The 16241-nt window shown below is 38.8% G+C and overlaps 1 protein-coding gene across 2 annotated transcripts in view; it reads right to left on the bottom strand.

Annotated features, from left to right (window-relative positions):
* Positions 1-6432: 6432 nt before the first annotated feature.
* The window catches only part of LOC146783136 (hydroperoxide isomerase ALOXE3-like), a 284932-nt gene continuing 275123 nt past the window's right edge, over positions 6433-16241 (bottom strand). For both annotated transcript variants that reach the window (XM_085637851.1, XM_085637852.1), the window contains exon 11: positions 6433-6557. In XM_085637851.1, coding sequence (XP_085493977.1) covers positions 6515-6557 — 43 coding nt within the window. In that variant the 3' untranslated portion in view covers positions 6433-6514. The remainder of the gene's footprint in view (positions 6558-16241) is intronic.

The following is a 16241-nucleotide window of genomic DNA, read 5'->3' as shown; positions in this document are numbered from 1 at the left end:
ACGAATCTAGGGTCCTACAACCAGGTAAGCTCTTAAGTGCCCACGGGAGAGGGTTGGAAAGATACAGGGGACTCTCCCAGGGGAGGGTCTGGACAGGTGGGAAGTTACTCCCATGTCCTTTGTCCAGTTTCACACCAGAGCGGGAACCAACAGCGCCCAGGACTTGTGTGAACTGGACTATGCATAGGGACACCAAATGTGCCCCTCATGCAGACTCACAGGTGCTGACAAGCACACCCACCCAGTCCTAATACACTAAATCCTGTCTGGGAGGTGGTCACACCTCCCTGTGACAGGGTGCCTATTGTCCTGCTTTCACCTGCTCGATCTTGGCTCAGCAGCAGGAGGGCAGAAATGTGTCTCTGGTTAGCAGCAACCATTTTGTGCTGTCCGGAGCTAGAAGTCTGGTACTGGGAACACCAATGACCCCCACGAAGGGCCTTCCTGGTGGGTGGAATCATACCAACATGTTTGGCACCAAACATGATAGGGTTTGTTGCAGCCGTTTTTAAGATGGTCAACATATGACCACGTAATGCCCTTCTACACTAGTATATGGCTGCTTCACCGACAACCCTGGGGAATGGACTCTGTATGCTGTAGGGGTGTCCTGCTCTTGCAGGGGCATCCTCTCACTCAAAACCAAGCACCCTGCCTTCAGGATTGTAAAGGCCTGCTATAGCGGTGACTTGTAGGTTTTAAGTGCAGTGAACCTTAGATATAGTAAATCTACTTCTTAAGCAAGTGGTGCATGCACCAACTTACACAGGCTGCAATGGCAGGCCTGTAGTTCCATTTTGAATGGTCTTTCACGGGTGGCATAATACATGCTGCAGCCCATGGGAGACCTCTGGGGTACTTATACCCTGGGTACATAGGTACCATATACTAGGGACTGACAAGGGTACCCCAGTATCCAATCTGGGGTGTACCTAAGTTCATAACATTACAATTTAGAAAGAAAGTAGATAGAGTGGGGTCCTGATTAGCAGGATCTCAGCCAGACTAGTAAAAAATAGTATTACATCAGACAAAAAGTGGGGGAACACATAAGATGCATATCCTACTTTCCTACACATATATGCAAAAGAATTGACACTTTCAAGTATAACATGCAGAGAAGTAGCCTTTTGTATCATGTTTGGGCCTTGTACAGTTTAGCCCTAGGCCATATTTTAAACTTGTATACAAGACATCAAGTCATCTTCTATTAGATATAAGGCACCACTTAATTTGTCATACGTAATTGCAAAAGCAAGAAGGCACAAAAACAGTCAGTCAAATAGTGATAGAAGCACATAAACATTCACTGATAGAGACAGGTACAACTAATAGATATCTAGCGCTAAGGGACGTAGTTGCACACACACTTCGAAAAGCCAATTCTCAGTACGCAAACTGTACATTCCATTTCATTCTCTTTCAGAGAACCAGAGAGGTGAAAAACAGAGGCAGTCAATTATCTACAAACTTACATGCAAATGCAATCACAGCTCAACATATTGACTGAGACACTAATTTGGATATGGGCTAAAGCATTGACATTTTGTACTATAACATGCAGAGAAGTTGCTCTTCCATCATGTTTCAGGCCTGCTAAACCTGAGCCAGTGCATGTTGTTTTACAGCTAGCTAAACTGTCTGATTTAGAACTTCTATAGAAGGCATAAAATAATCTTCTACCATGTATACATTATCACTGGACTACTCTGCAGTTTGACTATAGTACAGGTTGATATATGCTTAAAATGTAACACATGTAGTCTGAAGATTTACTGAGCTATATGCTCTGCTACAAACTAAATGTTTAAATCATTAAAACATTTAATCTCTCACTACAAAATTAACTGGTAAATGTACTTCTCTTTCTCGTTTTCAGACATCAATATTTAGTTGAGTACAGAGAGTTACAATACCAACAAAATCTCAGAGTAAAAAGAAATAGCAGCAAATACACCATGTCCTCAGAAATGAAAAACAAAATGCAGATATGGTGGTCAAAGAGAAAAGAACTGCTGATAAGAGGACAGACATTTTTCAAATTTGTATGTGCACAACTGGAAACAGTGAAAAAACAAGTAAACAAAAAGGAAAGTATTATACCAACTATCAAAGGAAAACAAATCTCTTATAAAAAGTAAAAAGAATAATTCACAAAGGAGGGACTTTAAACAAAAGGCAGAGGCAGTCCAAGGAGATCGGAGTTAGAATGTTCCGTACTAGAGTAATTCACAACCTATTAGCACTTATGAAGGAGTATAAAAGAACACAATCAATCAAACAAAAGGAATATGTTGAAGGTGTAGTTGATAAGGCATTTGCTTTGAAGAGGAAGCTATTACTTTGATTTTAAACAGAATGAAGACACTGGACAAAATAAAATTGTCTATTAAGAGACGGAGTCAAAAGAAGAGACTTCTTAATAGAAGTAACTTTTGCCAAGTTTGTAATGGTATATGGAAACATACTTCGAGTACTGAGCCTTTCTTTAATGAAAAGGGTTACCTGCAAGACAACACATTAATGCATGCAGTTGATCAATCTGGATGATGTTATGAGATGAAAAATGGTACTCCTATTGTGAAAGAAGTAATGGTACCTACAAATCTAGAGGTAGTGATTGCTGAAGAGGTGCAAGGGAGGCTTAGATAGGCCCCTTTGTACAAATGGAATTGTAGTAGTGTTTGTAATATTCAACAACAATCAATTGATATATTGAGAAATATCTTCCTTATGTTTCCTTGCAGACGTTTAAAGCAGAAAATAGCTACTTTACAAGGATGAGATCCATCCAAAGTAAGAACGCATAGTCATTTACAAGAACATTCACTTGCTTGTCATTCAAAAAGAGTGTGCCAAAGCAGCCTTGACCATTTTAGAATGTTAAGTGTACACCACTCAAAAATGAGAACTTTTGTTAGAAGGCTTTACTTGTAAAAATGTCTTTTCTATAATTAGGAGAAATGAACTGAGCTCTTTTACATGGCATTGTAGTAGAAGTAGAAAAAGTTTGTGAGGATGTGCAGTTTTGTTTCTTTGGCCCTGAACTGGAGTGATGGGAACATGAAGACTTGATAACAAAAGGATTTGCAAAATAGGATATAGGTATTACTGTTGGCAGTTTCCAAAAAGAGATTACAAACTTTAACACAGTGTGTTCTGAGCAACCAATATGTGTTTGTATATGTTGTCATCGCACTCACTACATAAGTCAAACTCATAATGTTGATTTGTACATTAACCCCTTGCGCACTGCGCACATTCCCCCCCGGTGCAGGCGAATTAGAGTGAGCGGGGTTCGGACGTCCCGTGGCCATCCTCCGCACACAACCACCGTGACGGATGGCTGGGGGCCACCCGAAACACGAAAGGGGTTAAAAGAGAGTAATGATAAGTGGTCTGAATTTGTTTTTACTTATTTGTGGAGGAACGGTTTGACTTGTTCACCCATCAAGTTATGTGTAAGCACTGCTATAATAAGTGAGAGGAAAACACAATGCCTGCTAGTGTTGTACTCAACAACTAAAAAGTAGTATCTATTCCAGAAGTAATTAATGATTTGAATATTTAGGAATCTATACTAATCCAATGTATACATCTATTTCAAGCTATAGTTCATATGGAGCCCAAGACAGGGAACTTACCTCAAACTGAGCTCCAGAAAGGTCTGAAAGGGAGAGTTGTTTACTTGCCATTAGATTTTAAGCAAAATATTGAAACATTAGGGGTACAGAGAAATTTGGAAGATGGACATGTAATTCTATAAATGGTGTCCCTACTAAGTGCCTGATTCGGATGCGGTTTGGAAATCTTCCCGACTGAATGGTGTTGGGAATGGTCTCCGACTGAATTGGATTGGGAGAGTCCAACCGACTGAGTATGATGCATCTGGATGCTTCAAGATACGATTTGGTTGAACTCCTATTGACTTCAATGGGAGCCTTTGTTCTGACTGAATGCATAGGCTACCATTGAAGAGAGGGGTAGCGGGGGAAAATCGGGCACCCTGTGGCAGACACCCCCTGGTACATGGCTGGTAACGGGGGACCCATGGGTACCCCCAAGGGCCCAATTGGGAAGGCTAAGGGTGCAGGGAGCCCACTACGGGCCCACAATGTCTGATTCCAACTTTCAAATTGGAGTCAGACTACACAATTCGGAAAGGCTGTCCAAATCCAGCATCGTACTTGGTCGTTCGAAAACACGGCCTGTAGAGACATACAATTCTGCTCCGTACAGCTCAGTCGTTCCAAATGCCGTTGGGTTCAGATTGGGATATTCCTAGCCCCTAACTCGCATTGTACTTAGTCAGTCCCAAACCTTTCCGAGTCGGTTAGAAAGACACGTTCCCAATCCAATGTGGACAGAGCAAATGCCGTTAGGAGACCTTCCTAATCGCATCAGATTCAGGCCCCAAGAGTAAAACAATATGTCAAGAGTTAGTTGATGTTACTAAAATTAAAAAGGCAACTTTATATCTGGTGCAAAATAACATATGTTATAAAAATTTACATATTCTTAAAGATATAATTCATATGGAGGACAACTCATCACCATCGACAGGTCAGATAGAAAAAGTGAATGATTAAGAAAAATGTATTTATTTCATTTCTTTATCAAAATGTATTTTTTCATAATAATTATATATCAATTTGTTCATTTTTATATGTGATACAAAAAATAACACAATAATGATATAAAACACAATCTATCCCAGCACACAAAATAATTACAAAATCAGTAAATGAGAATACATGAAAGGACCTAAATCTACACATAAAAAGAAGCTACAATGATAACTGACAAAAAGACTCAACAAGACAATAATTGACAAAATACAGTACAACATACAAATAAGACAAATAATGAACAAAAAAGAAAAAAGAAAACAAAAAGCACTTTTTTTTCTCCTTTTCTTTTTTTTTATTTGTGCGCTGGGCTAGATTGTGTTTTATATCATTATTGTGTTATTTTTTGTATCACATATAAAAATGAAAAAATGGATATATAATCATTATGAAAAAATACATTTTAATAAATAAATTAAATAAATACATTTTTTTAAATCATTCTCTTGATCTGTGGGTGTATCTAATCCTATGGACGTATTGCCTATACTTGGATAATCTGTTAACATGTGCACTCTTTGCTGATAGGAAGAATGCATGAATGCCATTCGTATATGCATACCTCATACTTGCTTCCATAGTGAGAGGGCTGCATGCACAGTACTAGTGCTTCCGTTTACTCAAACAATGGCATTTCGGTAATATGCGCTTCCTCCCTCGATATTAAGTTCTAGAGTAAAGTACAGCAAATTCCCTTTGAGTTCTTTTTGCTAGGAGTAGGTGGCAAGGGCAAACACTGCCACATGGCAGAATTGGAGTTTTTTGATGAACTCCACGCTGCCAGCGGAGCACAGAATTGGCAAAACTCTGCTGGCAGAGCAGAGTTCACCGCCCACTCCTAGTGATGAGTCTGTATTGTCCTTTATAGAGCAGTATTTCACTTGCGTCATCCCAAAGGAGAGTGGTGACAAAATGTTAAGACAAAAAATTGTATGATTCCAAAATCATAGGTGTGAGAAATACTGTAGTCAAATATACAGAACAAAAGGAAACTTTTATACAAACTGTCGTTTTGGATTTCCACAACCTGTGATCTCAGGAGAAGTTAACAGCTTTTTGTCTGCACTCAGGTATACTCTCAAACGGAAATCACTGAAGAACACATAAAACCTCAGAAGAGCAGAAGTTTTCAAAATACATCAGTGACTATAATCCTGTGATTTTTGAAGATGTGGAAGGCGAATACGGATCTACAGTTTGTCGCAGATAATTCAATCACTGTTGCTCATTATTTAACTTCTTATACAACAAAGTCAGATAAGACAGTGATGAAGGAAACGCGGCAGGAGATTTAGGCAGAAAAGAGTCTCACAAAGAAATTGTACAGTTTTAGTTTGAAAATGCATTCCCACAGAGATTTAGGCTCTTATGAATGTGCAGACAGGTTAAGCTCATCTAGTTAGTTTTCTAAATCAAGAGGAGTTGTGGTGGTGAGTTTAGGGCTTGCTAACAGGCATAATAGATTATTGAAGTATTTTCCTAAAATACAAAATCTTGCAGAAGCCTGAGAGTGCAAACATTCTGAAGACCAATATGCTTGAGACATACCATCCAAGAAGGAGACCTTATCTTGAAGGGATGTGCCTATATAAGGAACTTCACATTTTTATATATAGAAATATTTTCTGTGAAAACATAGAAGAAGGAAAATGTGTTCACCTTGGGTGTGAAGGATGTTGGGTCAGACATAACAAAGGAAATATAATCAACCACAGAAAGCTAAGTAGTCAAATTCCAGACAAAAGAGAGTTTTTTTATTGATTACTCTTGCAGCTTTTCAAGCCATTGCGTAGTGAACCAGAGCTACTTGGATATGTTGAGTGGTATGAAGACTCATTTAATTCTGTGAAAGATACCATTGAGTACTCACTGTTTCCAGTCTATCTTCAAATGTTGAGAGATGATTTTGACAGGAAGAAACAATTGCTGCTGAGATAGAAAGGGAGAGTTCTCAGAGCAGTCAAAGTTCAGCACCTGCAAGTCAAGATTCTCCTGGACAGCCACTAATTAAAAATGAAGCTGTTATAGCTATGAATGAGGTGGAGAATACAATGCTACAAGCAAGACAGGAAACTGAGGATTTGGAACAAATAAATCAACTGAAGACAGATCAGAAACACATTTTTGATTCAGTAAAAAAAGTAGAACATGGATTCCTACATGAGAAAAAAGAATGTGAATGTTCCACATATAAATCAGTTCTACTATATTTAAGTGGTTAAGCTGGAACTGAGAAAAGCTTCTATATTAAAGCACTCAAAAGTTATCTATCTACACACGACTACTTATGTTGAGAGATGACTTTGACAGGAAGAAACAATTGCTGCTGAGATAGCAAGGGAGAGTTCTCAGAGCAGTCAAAGTTCAGCACTTGCAAGTCAAGATTCTCCTGGACAGCCAATAATTCAAAATGAAGCTGTTATAGCTATGAATGAGGTGGAGAATACAATGCTACAAGTAAGACAGGAAACTTGGGATTTGGAACAAATAAATCAACTAAAACCAGATCAGAAACACATTTTTGATTAAGTAAAAACTAAAGTAGAACATGGATTCCTGCATGAGAAAAAAGAATGTGAATGTTCCACATATAAACCAGTTCTACTATATTTAAGTGGTTAAGCTGGAACTGGGAAAAGCTTCTTTATTAAAGCACTCAAAAGTTATCTATCTACACATGACTACTTATTCTAATTTGTTATGTTTAGTTACTGCACCAACATGATTAGCTGCACATAATATTAAACGAGCTTCCCTTTATTAATTATTACTGAAACCTATTGAACATCCCAACAAATTGGAATACAACAAATTATCTGGTGATGCTTCTCATGAGGTAGCATGAGTATTAAAAACATTGAAGCTTTTAATTATTGACAAAGTCAGCATGGGGTCAAGCCTAATTCTTGCTTTTATACATTTAATAATGTAGCTGATAAAAATTGAGTATGACTTACTATTTGGTGGAAAACACTGAATATTGTTTGGAGATCTGCTACCACTAACACCAGTTAAAGAACAACCCGTTTTCAAGACGCTACTACATATTGAAAGAAGAAATTTACAAGGAAGTATTGGAAATGTAAACATCTGGGAAAACTTTCAATACAAAGAGTTAATAAAAATATGTGCCATGCATCAGATGTGCAATATGGAGATATACTTAAGGACATAAGAGTGGGAGTTCCCACAAAAAAGGAAACAGTGCATTAGAAAGCCGCCTTACCAAAAATCTATTTCCATCTAGTTGCAGATTCTCAACTAATGTACAATTTCATTAAAGAAAACAAGTCTATAGTTTGTTTAATGCCAACCCTCCAAGAGTGTTGTAAATTCAATGAAGATATACTACAACTACAAAAAGAAGACATTATAGAGATTACAGCAACTGATAAAATAGAACATCAGGGAGTTACAGTATTACTGACAGAAAAACTGCAATCAAAATTGGACACTTAAAAGAAGTCTATTTCCCAAACTTCAGGATTAGAGAAACAGTTACGTGTCTGTAGAAATTGTCGTGTAATTTTGCATCGGAATTTAAATGTTGAAGAAGGACTAGTAAATGGTGCTATGGGTAAAGTTATTAATTACCCAAACGGAAATGAGGTGGAATCCTTTGGCATAAAAGTTGATGAGGTTGATGAAGTTAAGCAAATTGGTAGATGCATTATACGTTTTGTACTTGTGAAAGACTTGTAGTTTTCACTATCTATAGCGTATGGTGTAACTATCCACTAATCTTTAGATTTAAGTGTAGATGCAGCTTTTTAATAATATTGGTAGTACTGTATTCAAAGAAGGAATGCCATATGTAGCAAATATCAATTTGAGGATGGACTTTTACTACTTAGGCAATTATCTTTCATGAAGGAATAAATACAATGTCTGGACACTATATGGTTTATTTAAGATCCTAAGCTGGACGGACAAAATGCAATGACACTAATCTAAAATTGAAAGCAAGACTACGTAGGAGATTAGCAAACTCATATGTCTTATTTCTTTGACCAAAATTCAGAGGATTATTTGTAAATAAAAATTGTTGGTGAACGGTATTTTTTATTACAGCATTTATGGTTTATTATTAGACATTTTTTGGCCCATTGTGGGTAATGTCTTCAGAATATTGGAAATGCAACAGTCCTTTTACATTCAGTTTATATAACATCTTAATCCTGCATTCTCTTATTACAGTTAAATACTGTGTGGATCTACTGTAATAACAGCATCCTTACGACCCGAAACTGTCTTTAAAAATAAAAAAAAACGTTTTGTTTCTCCAACAAGAACTTCTACAAACTGCTATATGATATTTCGTGTGCATGGATCATCACTATTTTATAAAGAATTTTACGTAGAGGAAACAGTGTTTTCAACACCATCTGCTTCATAATTATATCTTGTATTGTACCAGAAATAACAACAGAAGAAACAGTTAAAACAAATGTTATTTTAGATGGTTGTAGTAATTTTGCCAATAATTAATGAATTGTAGTGAGTGCTATGGATAGTATTACTTATTTTAAAGTATGTACTATGTAGCATTGTTTTTTTTATAATCCTGTGATTGTTTTTTCCCCCACTATTCATTGATGAAGCTTCATACCGAGCACTGCTTATGGTGAACAAGTATGAAAGCTGAGAACAGTAAAAAGGAGGAAACTATGATACTTATTCTCTATGTAGTGTGTCCACCTAACTGTGTTAAAATCTAGCCTGGTTTAATTGAATTTTTATAACCTTTTAAACAATTTTAACGCTTTTTGCTATACAAAAATTGAGTAGTTTTATATATACTAATGCTTTTTCTGAGACCTTTTAAATATTGCATTGTACAGCACTTTATTTCATTTTGCATAACTAAACTGTCTGAAATGTGTTGTATTTTTAAATGTACTTTTATGGCCGGAAAGGCCGAAATAAAGATATTTTGAGTTGAGAAAACTATGTTTTAAAATACTGTAATAAAGTGTAAGTGATGTATGTTGGTATAATGGTCTAATCTTCAGCATGAAATACTAACACATTTTTTCTTTGTTTTTCTTTTTCCAGAGTGGAGTTCTGCAAGATGGCATGTATCAAATCACTTTTCTATCATAGGCACATTCATTTGCCATAAGTAAAGTAATGCACCCATTTACTCATATATACAATCCTCACACACTCATTTACGCACTCATGCACACATGCACTCACCCATTCACTCACTTATACAGCTAATCGCACAGCCAATTACTGACCAATACAGACACTTATCCACTATTTCACTCATCCTTATACAAAGTAAATCATTCATTCACTCACCCAAACTGATACTGATACGCCCTTTCACTCACCGGTACACATACTAATACACCCATTTCCTCACTCATACATTTACTAATACACCCATGCATCCACTCATACATGAATCCACAAAGCTATACTAGCACTAATACATCCTTTGACTCAGTTATATAGGCACTATTACCCCTATTTACTCCCTAATTCAACCATCCGTATAGCATTCATGCACTCATTCAATCATGCACCTCTGATGCACACATTCTAATATCCATGTACCGCTCATGCAGTCATTCTAACATCCATGCACCACTCATGCACTCATTCTAACATCCATGCACCTCTTATGTACTCATTTTGACATCCATGTACCACTCATGCATTATTGAATCGTTCATACATCACTCTTGAATTACTTCAATCATCCACACTTCGCTCATGCAGTTAATCATCAATGCACGATCATGCAGTCATAATAACAACCATACACCACTCATGTACTCAATCAATTATCCATGCATCATTTATGCACTCATTCAATCATGCACATTCCACTCATGCACTTATCCAATCATCCATACATCAATCACACCTCATTCATTCTTACACACAGAACGTATGTAGTTATTCGATCACCCATGCATGTTTTTGCAGTCATTCAATTACTATACAGCTGCTCATGCACTCATTCATCCAGCATAACCTTTTGTTTAACCATGACAGGTGGTTCTGAAAATAACCGCTTGTTTGTTTGTTGTTGTTTTTTTAAGATTGTGTACCTTTGTTTGCTGTTTTCTATCCAAACAAATGGCAAACACTGTATAAAAAACTAAAACAAGCAGCAGAAACAAGCTTCATAAAGTAAGGATTGCAACAAGAAAATGACTGCTCTCCAGAAGTAACTATAGTTGAACAATCCATGCAATATATATTGATCGTTCTAAATACTGGGACCAACTCCACGTGATGGCTTTCTACTTCAGCTGCCACTTTTTCTCTTGGGACAGGTGGTGCACTAGATGATGTTGATGGTCCCACAGCTTCTCTGGCTTTCTTTGTTCTTTATAAATCATGTTTCTGGGACATTTTAGGATGGTAGAGCATAGACATAGTACCAGAGAAGTACTTTTTAGGTCTCGCCTTGCTATCGCGTAAGCGATCGCTAAGCGAGACTATTGTAAGGGGGTTTTAAAAGTGCTCCCAAAAAGCGGATTGCATGGCTAGCACGCGCACAATCACGCGCATCGTGCCGCCATGCAATGCGTTTGGCATCGCACTTCAAAGGGTCCGCTCCCCCGCCTGGAATGCGCTCCCCCGCCCCCAAGCGCACGCGCCACGCTCCGCCGGGCTTGTCTTGTTTTAGATGGTCGCTGCAAGAAGTAAATGCCTGCTCTGACGATCTGACTAGCTTTAGATAGGAGGTAGTTCACTATCCAAAGCACTTCTACGACAAGTTGCCTCTAATGACGATACTACTTCTCTCACCTTTCGAATACAGGAACTTTCAGACCCATTTCACAGCCACAGGGTGAGCGCCAAAGCATGGTGTATGCTCGCTCTGAATACACCAATAACCCTACCATGAAAATCTCATGCAATCCACGCACCAATCACGGATGTTCAGGGCGATCAGCCAATCCCACAAATTTTAGAAGCAAATCACCAATCGCTCTCTAGGTTTCTGTGCTTCTCAACGTTTTTAAAGAGCACTTTATATTCAACCCAGCCTACTACAAAATTGTTTTGGTATACAACATTATCGTGCGAGAAGTTGTAAATCATGCACTTTAGAGAGATGCTGCTGCAAACTACGAATAACGATGAATCCCCTACTTAAAAACTGCCACGAATTTGCAAGTGAACTGATCTACAATATAAATAAAGAACATTTTCACCAATCAAACTATATTCAGTTGTTATTATTCTGAAACAAATTTAAAAGTATGTCTAAGATATTTTTGGACAAAGATGATTCTCCATACGACAGGTCCCTAATAAGAAGTGCACAAATCAACATGCCGCCAAATGGTAACTTTCTTGAAAATAGTTACGGAACACATTCACACTTTCATCAGAATTGATTTTGTTGCATTTAACGGCCATTTTGAAATTAGACGCCTCTCACAGGAGCCCACGTAGGATTCTTAGCCAAGTGGACTTCGTCAATGCTTTGGACCAGACTATTGGGATTTTGAAGTAACTTTGTGAAATATGTTAGCCTATAATAATAACATATTGCATAAGCATTAAGAAAATCTGAGACTTATTACCGGTCATTCTTTATTTTGTATTGCTTGCTTAATAAAACAGGTTGGTTCTTCATTAGAAAATGGTGTCATTTCTGAGAATATTCTGGAAAAAATATACATGTATCTACCATCAGCATTCAAGTGGAGGGAAACCGCTCTAATCAAAGATGGAAGTGTTGTTTTTGTCACCCCATCGAACAGCGTATACTCAAACAGACGGACCTCTTGACCGCTGCGCATTTCTCTTATAATTGGCATGTTTCGGCTAAAGTCGCAAGCGATATTAAGTGTGGTTTCCTTTCATTTTTCATAGCTAGGATTGTGAGTCACGTGGGGAGATCCGCCAATGTGTTCTTATGTTTACGTCTGAGAGACCGGAAGCACAAAAGACGTTTAAAAAATGTTACTCGAAAGATTCAGACTGAGGCCGTTCTGGGCCTTGTTTCCTTGTGAGTATATACGGTTTCAGGAGAAGAGCTCCTGTGCGTTAAGCGGCGCGGCTTGTAGGCAAGAGCACAGGGCTGCTACGGTCACTGTTGACAACGACGATGCTTTTGCTTGGAGATTTAACACATATCTTCTAAGTTCGAGCAAAAGGTTGGCAGCTCGGCATCATCTTCCTCCTATCAGTGGCAACCATGACCTGGGCTCCTTTTTATGCACAGACACTGGACTTGCAGCCAGTCATCTCTATCTACCCATTGCCAGCCAAGGCACTGGATTTGGGAGGCTGAACACTCCATCTCGACTCACAATAAATGGACGCACACCCAAGCATGCCTGTCTCACGGTGGGGCACCAGTGCATCTGTTATTTCAGAGCTGTAGCTGTTAACGCACATGATCCTGCTTTTACTTTTAGCCACATGCATTATTTGTCAAGAACGGGCTCCAAAGGAACTTGCAGCATGTCAAAGACAGAAGGAACATGTTGGAACTGTCAAGATCATGTGCATTTGGACGTATTTTTCTGTCCCACTTGCAGTGCCATTCAGCCTCCAGACCAATCCAAGGATTACTTTCATATAATGAACAGGTGAGACCATTGATGTGTCCAGTGCGCATGCCAAATTATTAGCATTTTATTTCCGCATTGTAGTTTTCTTGGTCTGATATTAACAATGATAGCAACTATACAAAACATTGGAATTGGTTGTATATGTTGGTGGTGGAATAGGCAGCTGAGAGCATACGCATGACCGGCAAAACGCAAATAAAGAACAAATAATCATATTGACATGTCCGTCAGAAAATGTTTCCTATAACATTTGGCTTATGCCCAAATATCCACGGGATACAATTATAAATTGTAATCCTAAAAGATTGTCCCAAGTTTATTATAAAATATAAGAAATCAGTTGGCCACCTCACCTAGTGGGTAATGTATGTAAGGCTATCAAAATTTTTCTTAAACAAATATAATTTCTTAGACTAAAATAGTAAACGTATTAAGATCTCAGGTAGCTCAAAAGTGCAGCGTGGTAACCTGCAAAGAGTCCTGCAAGTGAGTTGAATACATTTTGTTTGGCCGCTTCTTTCCCTTACAATATTCTACAATCAAACCAGTAATACCTCTTTTTCTCCAGTGTCTTTATTTTTTCAGTATTTCCTTTGCCCAAGGGGTTCCCTGAAAGGGGAAAATGAATTGTAAAATAGTTTTTTTGGCTCCACCTTATGACTCACACCTGCCCAGCAGATTTGTAGCGCGCACTGTCACCCGGGAGGGTATCTTGTAGCCGAGGTGCGAGTCTAGCCAAGCCCTTGGCACAGTGGGACTACTCGAAACAGGGCCGGATTTAGCGCTGGTGGGGTGTTATCTTTATGGGGCCATGTGTTTCCAAGACATGGCACCATAAAGACAAGAGATCCTCTTTCACATTGAAGCAGGCACGGAGCGCACAGGGTCACGGGGAGGACAGGCTGCTCTCACTGCCCACCCCCTCTATCACTGGCTGGGAGACCTGCACACCCTTACAGGCTGCTGTCTCCACTTCCCTTAATGTGTGTTTTAGGTCGGCACATCTGGAGGGGGAGTCGCCAGGTTCCCTTACCCGCACCTCACTGGAATTATCAAGGACGCAGCCAGCCCCCTTGCTTTCTGTGTTTGCATTCGCAGTTTGGACCATGGTCGGGTTGCAGCTCCTATCACCCCAAGCCTACACGACCACGACGCTTAATCCCTGCCCTCCTTTCCACTACATTAGCAATAGACGTCTCAAAAGGGTGGTGAAACAGATGCATTTCTTTTTTTTTTAAACTCCCTGTCCTTTGCAGCTGTGACTGGTCGCTTGTAAAGCGCTTTAGAATCTTTGGATAATGTCCGGCGCTATATAAAACTTCACACATAAACTAATAAACAACTTGCGTGATTTAATAATGTCTAAATAAACAAACAGTATGCCCGGCAAACAGGTACATCACAGCAAAACGAAGCAAAGCAAGGCAAAGCCCCAGCTAGCGCCGTGACACCGCTCGGCGTGTATCTTATGCTACAAGTGACTTAAAGAAGAACAGCCATTCGTAATATTATTGTGTGTGGAAGGCAGTGTTGAGCACGGATGCTTCTTAACAGCAATCTATGATGTTTGATTTTGCGCCTATATTGTTATATAATACAATGTATTTCTGACGAAATCTAAATCGACTCGCTGCTCTTGGAGGAGGCTATTATTTATAAATTGCATAAAACTGAGCACTCTGATTGTGTGCGTTTGCTCCACATGTGTATCAGTAGGTGCCACTGGGGACACACAGTGACATATCTGCCTGTCCGACCCCATCCGTGTGCTGTGTGTGTGTGTGTGTGTGTCAGTTTTTGACTTGATTAGTGTGTTCTGGGTGTGCATCAAGTGCACTTGTGTATTTTTGAGGGGCCCGAATCTGTGTATGTGCTCCTTATGCATGCGCGTCTCAGTACATTATATTTGTGAGCGAGCATCGGAGTGCGCATTTTGCATTTGGACGTAAGGACTTAGGTTCCAGTCTTTGCATAAACAGGTGTTAAGTTACTGGGTTCCTGCTCTGTTCTATTGCAGTACACAACTCGGGCTCGAATGGGAGGCCAGAGACAGATTTTAGCATTGTAAATGACAATGCCTTTTATTTAATTTTTAAAAACCAAAACATAAAAAAAGGCATTGCCATTTACAATGCCAATAGCTCAAACCCGCGTAAATGCGAGACCTATTGCATTGCAAATGCTTGTTGTTAAAGCCTCTTGACAATGTCTTGTTACAAAGGAACATTTTACAAATTTAGACTCCCCAGATGGAATAGTGAAAATCTCCCAAGCTACACTTCTCTTCTTCCGCTGGGGCTCTTCATCGCCTTCTTCTTCTCTTTCCACCTCCTCAATACCCTGTTCTGCCTCCCATTGGAGCTGGTTGTCCTCTGCACCTCAAGCTGGCATTTTCTGATGAAAAATGAAAAAGCAGCCAAACTTACAATGACTTCTCCGCAGCACCCACACCTGCTCAGAATGATTCCACAATGAATGGAACATTCAAGAAACAAATATGGGTGGGGACTCCCTATTAATATAGTTGAAAACTGTTTTTTTCAATCATATCACTTTCTTTTCACATCATGTGATCTTTGTGACTACGAATGTAATCGTGAACACCGGGAATGGAATATAAAACTAGGTTTCAATAGTATAAATAGAAAACCATAACTTTAAACCTCTGGTTTATAAGCACTTACTGTCACACCTAGTGTAACATATGTGTATAGACATTTTTACATATTTCAAAAACACGCAATCGTCACAATTATGAATATAGTGGCAATGACCAGCATCACCGAGAAATTGATTTCAACATTAGTTTAAGGTAAATAGCTAGAACAATGTAAGTTTAAACAATACACAAATAAACCTCTACTGTCAAACATAATGTAGAATGTTTTCTATATATATGTTTTACACTTTGTAAGAAAAACGTGCTCTTCATGACTACGGACGTTATCGCGATGCCTGGCGTCACTGCAAAGGCTTTAAAGATGATTTTTCAGGAAACTCACAACAAAATTATGAGTTTAAATGGTAAACAGTGCTTACCACGAATCCTTTTCAATGCATG

Source organism: Triturus cristatus, chromosome 12, assembly GCF_964204655.1.
Source record: "Triturus cristatus chromosome 12, aTriCri1.1, whole genome shotgun sequence".
In the NCBI taxonomy this organism is placed as follows: domain Eukaryota; kingdom Metazoa; phylum Chordata; class Amphibia; order Caudata; family Salamandridae; genus Triturus; species Triturus cristatus.
Note: the sequence above shows the minus strand (reverse complement) of the source record. Positions and strands in the feature narration are given on the sequence as shown.